Raw genomic sequence first — 10,555 nt, 5'->3', positions numbered from 1 at the left:
CTCCGACCAACCAAAATAAATGTTAACTCCATGGCTTTCCAACAAGTTGGTTGCTGTCATAAGTCGTGACAATCCCTCAGAATTTTTAGGCAGTTCACACAAAGAAAGAACATTAAGGCTTTGCTAAAATTAGGATTTCCAGATTGCTTTGTATCATTCCCTAATTGAAGACGTTAATGCCCCCTTTCCATTAACACAGATACTACAAGGTATCAAGGCTCATTGTTTGAGTCCTTTTGAGAGCTTTCACTCAACACAGCATGCCGTGATAACAACAATAGATGTTTGACGATGCCAGCGCCAGGATGACAGTGACTTTGCACCTAACAGGTCATTGAAGACACTCTGGCAGTGTCCTGTTTCTGTTATGGATGACCAATTACACAGAACAGTGTCAGGTGGAAAATGCCAGGTTTTACATGTTAGGCCTATTATTTCCGAAGTGGAAAAGGGGCATGCGTCCCCTCTCTAATGGCACTCTCACGGTCTAGTGAGTGATGTTTGTAAAGCCAAGATGTTTATCGTTTGCGATGTGTGCGCAAATGGAAGTTCGCTTCGAGACGATGGCTTGTAGTATAGTCAAAGTGAGCTACCACAATGATGCAGCGTCACAATGAATGTTTCGAATCAGCAAACAGTTTGGTTGAGCTGTCCATTCACAAAGGCTACTGTTTTTTTTCCTTTTTCTTTTTTTTGTGTGTTTTTTTTTACAAAAAGGCTCAACAACGGTACAAAAGGAACAGATTTTCGTGAATCAAACCAAGCGAAAACGTGACGTTGAGCAAGAAAATTGCAAAACTAACACCGACAAACTAACATCTAATGCTATCGCTCTACAGCTAAAATGTCATCTACTTCTACGATAATCCAAAAAATAAGGACGTTAGCTCAAAAGGTTTTCAAGTGGCAGTCAAAAGGAAATCTTTCTACTAAAAACAACAAAAGAATCAATGACTCAAAATCAGGTGACAACAGCAGCATTGAAAAAAGACCTACAGCTACCTTTGCAACCACCCACTCAAAAGTCTTCAATTAGCATTCCCTCATGTTATAGCTCAACTGCGGTCATTTCACTGATGCACGTCCTCCTGGCGACAAGAGGACCTACCGAACGATGCTTGAGGAGTCGCTTTAACAAAACCGCTTAAAACCACTTCTCAAAATGGCCGTGAGGAGCGTGAACAGGTGATCCACAGCCTGCGTACGCCACTGAATCAAATAGCCAGAAACAGTGCAGAATCCTTGTCCTTTCCCCATGAAATCAGAGCCGTTTGACCATAATGTCACACTATCTCGTCTTAGGGATATTTTCAGCTCCAAAAGTTGTAATGGTTTACGATTTGAACAAATGATTAAAGGGTAAAGTAAGATTAATGTTATTTAAAAAAAAAAAAAAAACTGATGCATATTCTCAAGATGTGTAAATTTAGCAAGAGAATTCATCCAAGTGCTGAGGGAAATTAGCAATTTTACCTAAATTGTAGGTAAACCATGATTTATGATTTGGGATTTATTTATTTATTGAATACACAATATAGAATTGCAGGTGATAGCCTCTGGTTCTACTCATATTGGCACACCTTGCAGTAGAGGCAGGAAGAAGAATGACTCATTTGCATGAGACAAGACAGCTCCTTCACCCACGGGAGGTTGATAATTGCGTTATAATTTTTGATGAATTTTTGATGCCTGGGGCATTTTGACCACAGCATGTCACAGACATTTTCTGAAGACACCATCTGTTTGAATTTGTCTTCTTTTGGAGAATTAATATGTTGAGAGCTGAGAAACTGCATCAATAAATTATAATTGTAAACAAAACATCTCTCATCTCACTTTATAGCCCATTATTATAATTTCTTTGTATCTTATTTCATTCATGAATATAGGAACAGGTAGAAGAGGGGTGGAGATAGAAGTGGTCTTACGGTGAAAAAGATCAATAACACAGTTCCCAAAAATGTCAGCTTATCTCTCTGTGGCTTCTGTAGTCTTTTTTTAAATAAAATATTTTGTATAAAGGTTTAAATGGTCTAAAAATTCTGGGAAAAAAAAAACAAAAAAAGAAGTCAAATATAAATAGAAATAATTGATTGTCTTTTGTTCACTTGAGCTTTAAAAAAAAGGATTAAAAATATAAATAAAATGTTTCTATCATTTGTGCATGAATAGAAATTGCTGCAGCAGTTAGAGGAAGAAGTAGCTTTAAACGGTTTGCCTCCCGCGGTTGCAACGACTTGACATCCAGCAAAAAAGTTTTTGTGTGTTTGTTTTTTTTTAACCTGTACAAACTGTTGCCCCACTTCTGCAAATAGAATGTCAAACAACAGACATCAGGAAATAAAAAGCTTGCATATTTTACAAAAAAATAAAAGACACATTGTGTTTTAACTCTTTTCCTTGAATCACTCTGAAACATCCAGAATGCATGTTTTTTTTTAAAAATAAGAATTTGTTATATTACGTGCATAAAAATAACGCTCCTTTTTCCCCCCTTCTCACTTTTTTTTTCCTCCAACATTTTGTCGTGTTCCTTGTTTCGGTTATTAAAATAGATCAAATCTTCTCTGGAGAAGATTGCCTCCTTTGGTAGTTCAACTTGTGAGCAGAAACGTTCAATGACGGAAGTATTGTCTTGTTTCTTTAAAATGGAAGATAAAACAAAACAAAACAAGCACACACACGCGCGCACACACACACATTTTCTCTTCCTTTTTTGCACACATGCACACACATTCCTTTTGTCATCCATGTTCAAGTCCGGATGCTTGGTTGACGGTATGGAGCAGAGTTCTTGTTTAGCTGAACCCTGATTGGTTAAATTCATCACATGGCCAAGGCCTCACCCTCATGAAGCTAGAAGAAACGGCACAGAAGTTGCATAACTTAAAATCAATAAAAAAAAAAATATTCACCATTCACCATTATTGTTATGAACTAAACACACCTACAAAAGTTCACTTTTGTGTCACTAAGTTATCAGTAAATAAGACTTTTTTTTTTGCCACAGCACTTTGTTGACTATTTGACTGTCAAGTTGTTCTATTAGTCGTTTTCCATTGGATTGCAGTAAGCCATGTGTCATACCTCAGTTTCACTTGGTGTGTTGGTATGAGTAGTTTGTGTGTTCTGTAGGAGTTTCCATAGCAACCTGTTGCTGCTGACCACCATTCTCCTGAAAAACAAATGACTATTTAATAGGCTGTCAATTGCCTTTTCACAAGTAGCTTGTTGTTTACCAATGTTTACGATTCAAGCTTCACTTCACACCCGCCAATTTCACTCCCACCCTTTTCAATGCATTCGACCACATACTGCTCCCCATTCATAAATATTTTTTTCCCGTAGACAGCAACGCTTATTCTGCAGGTTCCCATCAGCATTTACACTCAATTAGATCATTGACGACACCCCGCAGGCACAAACGGCCTCATGCAGGGAACTCTGCTAGGATGCTTTCATTCAGCAGTTAATGTAGGTGTTTTATCTAAAGTCTTGTTTTCTTTTCATTCATTTAAAAAAAAAATGTGTTGAAATTAGACTAGTAATGGGACTAGGTGAGAAATCTTATGAGGGATGATATACAAAACATTATACCTAATGAAACCAATTATGTAAAACATCAGCACTACAATGCCATCTAAATGTGTTTGGAATTGCGATGAATGCACAACTGTTACCAATACACAAAAAAATATTGTATTCGTTCCCATATTGTACGTATTGTATGTCCATCAGGACACAAACGAGTAAAAATGATTCAATTAACATTTTTTTCCTTTTGAAAAATATCAAGTAGAGAATTATTTTCTAGTACCATTAGAAATGAACGCATGTGCACTAGCATCAGTGCGTCTCAAATAGTGGCATCGCTCGAGATGCCACCAGGGAACAGGCTTTGTTTTTGCTATGTGTAATTGCAACCACATAAGGATTGGCATTTTTTTCCCATTTCAGCCACTTTGATGCGTTTGGTTATTTTTTTGTATTAGACTGACCTCTAACCTACATAAATGCATTAAAAAAGCAGTTAAAATTGGTGAAAATTGATTTACAGTGCTTATTTCTTTTAATATTAAGGAGGACACAGTTTTAAGGATACTTATACGAGAATTTTTATAGATAATAATTTTATTCATAGTCTGCACGGCGAGTGGGCAGATGCGAAAGGTTTTCTATTTCCTAGAGGGGGTGGCTTTGCAAAATATAATTGAGAAGGACTGACTAACATTCAGACATGGAGTACATTTGTATCTCTGACATAGAGTATATACATAAATACCTCTACTGGAACATTGGAGGGAGGCACTGGGGTGTACTGGGGAATGTAGGTCCCCTGCATAGTTGTGTTGGCCGGAATATACTGCGTGGAAGAAGAGCGGATGCAAACTCTGTTAGTACTATAAAGGTATCATGATATTTACATAATGTTAACAAAATCTCTGAAATAGTCATAATTTAGAGGTCCACAAAATATCTTGAAATAATTAGTCCTGTCACTATATGTGTGTTTTAAGTGGGGGAAATGAGGAAACTTCCATTTCTTTGGCATCTAGGGGTTGAAATTTTTTTGGAATGATGTTAGTTGGAATTAGGATTATGAGAGGACTTTGTTAACCATGTTCCTAGACCCCAATAGTTTCTAAATTACTTATTCATACCACCAAGAAGAATTAGTACAAGTGAGTGTACTTACTGTGCCCGTGCTGCCCAGGGACAGGTGGCTTAGTTGCTGGGCGAGAGGTCCCATCATAGACGTGGGCTGGATGGACATGGCGTGATCCATTGCTGGGGTAAGAACTGCACCCTGCGAATGCAATCGGGTTATGGCGACTAACGAGAACAAAGCATGCAAGTGGAGAGCTCAAAATGGCGGGTATGTAGAGAAAGCCTACTCACAGCTGGCTGCATGAGGTATGACTGATGGTGCATCCAGGACGGGCTGTGCACCTTTATAAACAAAAAAAAAAAAAGACAGTGATTGAGTCCGTATTCAATATGTGTGAAGGAAATGCAATTGAAAGGTTGACATTTGAGTAAAATACAGCACCTGGTAGGATGAGACAGGGGAATGCATGTAAGGTGAGAGGGACGTCTGAGCAATCATCCGGTTTGGAGCCAGACTGTACGGTGATGAGTAGAAGCTGTTGAATAGAAAGAGACAAAAACATAAAACACATCTGCTTACACGGTATGTTCTTACCTGCATTTAAAAAGACAAAACTTGAAGAAAGGAAACCTCCACCGAGGCATTAATGTTCAACATCAGGTACAAAATAAGTGTAATTTAAGTAGGGCCTTAATAGTCATAGTGTTTCCTCTTGTTTTTTCTTTTTCTTTTCAGCAGCAAGGGAGAGCGGGCAATTCCGTGGAGCTTGACGACCACAACTCTATTCGATGTGTGAAATGATAGTGTCATGCAAACGAACATGCGCACGTATATTTCTATACTGAGCAAGGTAGTCATATGAGAACTATACTTTTACCTTTTGCACTGGTAACATTTTTTTTTTAATGCATCACGTTATTGGCCAGCTAACACTGATGACTCGGAGAAGTGAAGCATCTTTGAGCTGTGAATATATATCAGCTTCAGGGCTATGGAAATTCTGGAGAGACACTAGCTACTAGTTAGCTCACAGGTTAGCAAGTTTGGGCTTAATACTGTAATATTAACTAAGTAACCCACAATTGCACCAATTAGCAATGATGCAAACAAGGCATTCACGTTGTTATCTATTGGGAAGGGGGTTCATGCTTGACACTAAATTATGTTACAAAGCACTGTTTTAACAATTGCCACAAAAATCAGGAAAACTAAAATGCTGAAAAATCCCCACAAATCAGCATGACATAGTTCTCCGTCTTAGCACGTTTTCAACACTCATCTTCAAAAACGTACACTGTATTTCGACGGTTATGACTTTAAAATCCAACATTGATGACGTTCATTAGGAATTGAACACAAACAATGGAAGCGTAAACCATAACCTCAAGCAGGGGGCAGTATTGTAGCAGAGTTGAGGGATTGCTCTTATTTGCGTGTAGGTTGGGACTGTTTTCACTCAGGCCCTGCATACCACTCACCCATTTTGTAATGCTGTGGGGTCATACGCAAGCGTCATTCCACCCTGGGAAAACAATGTGGGATTCAGAACCAGTGAAGTAATGAAAACAGCACTGCATTCAGCTCAACACTTTACCAGTTGAGAAGAAAAGTTCAAATGTAAGCGTTACTTACGGTCTCTCCGTCTCTGGCCCAGGGCCTTCCGTTGGGGAGGTACTTCCCCTGGTTCTGCCTCTTTTTCTGACCTCCGTCTGCAAACTTACATAATAAGGGCTCTGTGGGTACTGGGAAAGCAAAACATCAAACAGGTTAAAACGGCATCAACAAAAACATTTTTAAGAGTGAGTAATAAGTAAAAATGATAATTCCACACACCCGGAACTCCAGGTGGAATCTTGATGAATTTGCCATTGAAATGCTGTATTATGGCCTCACACTTCTCTGTTGACTCCATCCTAGAATAAAAATAAATACATTATAAACAGTACTCGCACACATTTTCTCTTTATGATTTGAATCGCTGGAGACTGACCTGGCGAATCCCACGCCGCGGCTGGTCCCGTTGGCATCTCGCAGGATGCGTGTAGAAATGACCTGGCCAAAAGACTTAAGCATGCTCTCCAGCTCCTGCTCGTCCATGGACACCGGCAGGTTGGAGATGTACAGGTTGGTGGGATCCTGCTCTTGTTGCTAAATGAGAAGTGCCAGTTAAAAAAAAAAAGTCAGTTTTTGTTGACTTATTTTTTTATTCACCATGTTTAAATACAGTATCGGCAGGGAAAATCCCCATTAAAAGCCAATTTAGACCTCGTCCATGGTTAACCGCTAGCACAAAATGACTGCACAAAATGACCAAATGTCTGAGGGTGATAGTCCAAAGGATGACAGCCGCACCAAAAAAAAAATATATATCATTGAGCACTTTCTGGGAGGAATCCTCTAAATGGAAAATAAATAACTATCAAGCTCTCTCAAATGGGGGTTGGGATGTGGGGAAATAAATACATGCACAGCCATATAAGGTTGGTTTAGCTTACTGTACACCATCAAATGAAAAAGTATCAAACAACTCCTCAACTCATCCCTTAAAGATTGCAATTCATTTCTCAGATTAACTTTTTAATGCATAAACATCCATGTAGTGCGACCCTCTTTCGCATGATTGCGCCAACTGTCTTGTCAAATTAATCCTTTGCCAAGTATATTCCAGAATAATTTCCAAAACAAAACCTTTTTTTTTAATCTGTCCGTGACTTTAAAAAAAAAAAGTGTAACCTGGACTAATTTTTCACTTTTGCTCATGGTGCGTCACAAACTTGACAAGTGTGACTCTGTTTAAACTCCGCACACACTCATTAATATACTCACACATGCAAATAAGAATTTGTCAACCCGCGCACTGCGGCAAAATGTTATCTAATTAAGAAATATTGACAGCTGCGAGTGCATTAAAGCAGAGAGATTATCCACATACGCAGTTCTGAGACTTAATTTTTGTGGCGCTCGCCGGAAAGCGAAACCGTGTGAGACTGCCAAGGAAGACAGGAAGTCAGGCATGAAGTTAAAGAGTTCACAGAGCAACAGAAGCCTGGCAACTGGGAGCAAAGAGGCTGGGCTAGAAGGAGGAAGGCAAAACGTGCACAGAGAAAAGGGGAGGGTGGGATGAATGAGTGTCCTCCAACAATATTTGGTACTGGAGGAGGAAATTACAGGATAGGAAGCAGTGGGAGTTTTGACTAATATCAAAGCAGGATGGCTGAAAACACGATAAATGGGTCTTCTGCGTCAGATTTTTTTCATCGTTTCCTCTCGATCCAATGCTGACAGTTATCAAAAAGCGAATAACGTTTCTAATCATGCTCGACGGGAAACAATTTCATAGCAAAAATCCAAAACGTCATTTCTGAGCACCAATACTGGAGCTCAAATACCTCTGCGAGTGTCCGTGTGTTATCAGTTATCCCGACCTGTATTGCTGATAAGGGTTACTTCTATTGTCTGCCAAAAGACACCATATTTTCTCAGTGATGCTCATCTTTCTGGGTGCGGCAATTCAGCAATAAGCCGATTGTGTAACACAGTGGCAGACTGCTAGAGGTCATTGACAAAGTGTTTTGTTTTGTTGAAGGTTGTGTGACAAGCTGAACAAATAAAACCTACCTCCCTTTTCAGTTTTTGTTTACCCACGACCGCCGCTAATTTCATTCCCTTAAATACGGAACCTGTGGTGGACAATACGCTTGGCGCCAGTCCCTTGTCTGTGAAGTGTGAGCGTCAGCTGAGGAGCGTCGCTTAGGCCCACTCGCACAGGGTGGGGCAGCGAAGCGAGGCTTCTCGTTTTAATTGTGTCATTGTTCCCCAGGCCCTAGAAAATTGTTTCAGCTGGGCCTGCACCCGAGAGGCCCCGGTCGTCCGTTCAGAGACCAAGTGCACTCTGAGGACATTTGGGGAAAGGCTTGGTCCATTTTATTTACGGTAAAGACTGGGGGGTAAAACACTGAAAGTAGAAATGGGCGATAGCAGCGCTTTTTGACCCATATTAATATCAGACTGCTCTTACAACCTGAAGTAACCCAGACGACGTGAGCCAGCTGTGTATATTTAGGCTTTTATTGTGGTTATCAACACCAGCGCCGGAGCACGAGCTGTCTGGCTGAGTCACGTTGAGGTGTCCGGTTGCACTTGTCTGGTATGGAGATGCATGATATTTCATGAAGTTAGGGTGCAGATCGCTTACAGTGCACAGGGATATCCTGGTGTTACATTACAGAGGACGGAGGGAGGGGGCTATGGACTTTGGGTTGAAGTGAATTAAGTGTGGGTGTCAGCCCCAGGCCTTGGTTCCAGGCGCTGGACAATGCCAAGTCATTGTAACTGCCCTATTGACAGTGGCTGTAGTGGCACCCTCCCCTGTGTTCCCTCAATGGGGAGCCGGAGAGCCAGGGGGATCAGCTTAATGGGCCGACAAGAGCTGCTTTGACTGCAGCAGACACCCGCACAAAGAGATCTGAACAAGAGCTACAACGGGAGCAAGTTAGCAACGTACACAAGCAAAGAGGAGCTGGCATGCAGAGAAACGAGAGGCGGTTGTGAGAAGGCAAATGAGGACAATAAAACAGGCCTTGAACAACTGGTGTTGGCACGTAGATTTGTGAAGATATTATAGTAGATAGTGCAGGTCCAAATGTAGCTGAGGTGGAATCTTAAAAAGGAGATGCAGTCTTACTTTGGCCATCTGTGCCTGGACGCCACTTGATTTCAGAGCTGTAACAGCTTTCTGAGCTGCTGCTGGACTGTCAAAGTCCACAAAGCCATAGCCTGTCAAATCAATGCAACATTTTTAGAACAAAAGGCGCTGTTCCATGATTGGGGTTACAAGTACTAGCAGATAGCTAGCATTAACATTTTCTTATTTTCTGTGCTGCTAGTCGGCGCAGATGGGTGCCTTCATTGATTGTGATGATGAGATGATAGCTGAACACAATTTTACCATTTTTTTTCTGATTTTTTGCTGAATTGTCATGAATTCAAATACTCTAGTTTCAAACATATCGGGATTGAATAATAAATAAATGATACGTGGAAGGAATGATACATGTTTTTATTATTTTTTTAGTATAAAATGCTAAAAGTGATCCTATCCAAACAAAGAACAGTAGTTAGCAACAGAAGGTATGAGAAAATATGACCCATGTAATCCAAATATTTGGGTGGGGTCAAACATACACAAGAATAGCCTACACTTGATTAAAATAAATACAAAATAAAGGACCATGAGAAATAACCATAATTAAAAAAATTAAAAGCTGAGATTTTAGGTGTAAATCAATAGAATCCGATGTTGTCTATTTGACTCATATCAATGTCAGATTGGGACACCTCAAAGATATAAATTGCAAAGCATGGTAAGAGACTTATAGTGCAAGCTTTTTTTATTTTATTTTATTATCTTTAACTTGATGATTATCATGTTTACCAAAGTAACCACATCAATAAACCTTCAGCACTTTAGTTTTACTGTACTGTATATCATCAAATTTTAAACAACAGACTTGAATCTGAATGTGCTGAAATGTAGTTGTTTTGAATTTAAGATTTAAAAATTCATGTTAGAAAAGATACTGTATAGTATTTGACGTAACAACAAATTATTGCGTTTCCAAGGTTATCATCAGAAAGGGGGAAATATGGAAACGCTCGTGTCACCTTGACATATCATCTGGTTTGATGTGTGTTTTGAGTAATGATGCATTATGACATGAAAGTATGACAACTCACCTTTACATTTGTTGGTGGTTTTATCCAAAATAGCTTTGGTCGACACAATCTTGCCATACCTTTACAGAGACACACAAAAAAAAAGATATCCTGTCAGCGACTGATGTCAAGGAATCCGCTCCTTCCACATGCACAACAATCCTTACGCACTTCCCCTGACCACATACCAACATAAACACACATGCATGGCTTTTACGTCATCGACAACTA

The 10,555-nt window shown here is 39.7% G+C and overlaps 1 protein-coding gene across 2 annotated transcripts in view; it reads right to left on the bottom strand.

Moving 5' to 3' along the window:
- rbms2a (RNA binding motif, single stranded interacting protein 2a) overlaps positions 1-10,555 on the bottom strand; it is a 30,675-nt gene that overhangs the window by 1,380 nt on the left and 18,740 nt on the right. For both annotated transcript variants that reach the window (XM_088423728.1, XM_088423729.1), the window contains exons 3-14: positions 10,346-10,404; positions 9,294-9,385; positions 6,600-6,757; positions 6,443-6,522; positions 6,242-6,351; positions 6,088-6,131; positions 5,051-5,144; positions 4,900-4,950; positions 4,697-4,807; positions 4,283-4,363; positions 3,088-3,175; positions 1-2,856 (exon numbers count right to left, since the gene is read on the bottom strand). The exon at positions 1-2,856 is cut by the window's left edge and continues 1,380 nt beyond it. In XM_088423728.1, coding sequence (XP_088279854.1) covers positions 3,095-3,175; positions 4,283-4,363; positions 4,697-4,807; positions 4,900-4,950; positions 5,051-5,144; positions 6,088-6,131; positions 6,242-6,351; positions 6,443-6,522; positions 6,600-6,757; positions 9,294-9,385; positions 10,346-10,404 — 961 coding nt within the window. In that variant the 3' untranslated portion in view covers positions 1-2,856; positions 3,088-3,094. The remainder of the gene's footprint in view (positions 2,857-3,087; positions 3,176-4,282; positions 4,364-4,696; positions 4,808-4,899; positions 4,951-5,050; positions 5,145-6,087; positions 6,132-6,241; positions 6,352-6,442; positions 6,523-6,599; positions 6,758-9,293; positions 9,386-10,345; positions 10,405-10,555) is intronic.

The sequence above is a fragment of the Hippichthys cyanospilos genome, chromosome 9 (genome assembly GCF_059441005.1).
Source record: "Hippichthys cyanospilos isolate Australia breed blue-spotted pipefish chromosome 9, RoL_Hcya_1.0, whole genome shotgun sequence".
Taxonomy (NCBI): domain Eukaryota; kingdom Metazoa; phylum Chordata; class Actinopteri; order Syngnathiformes; family Syngnathidae; genus Hippichthys; species Hippichthys cyanospilos.
This window is presented reverse-complemented; position numbering and strand designations above follow the sequence as displayed.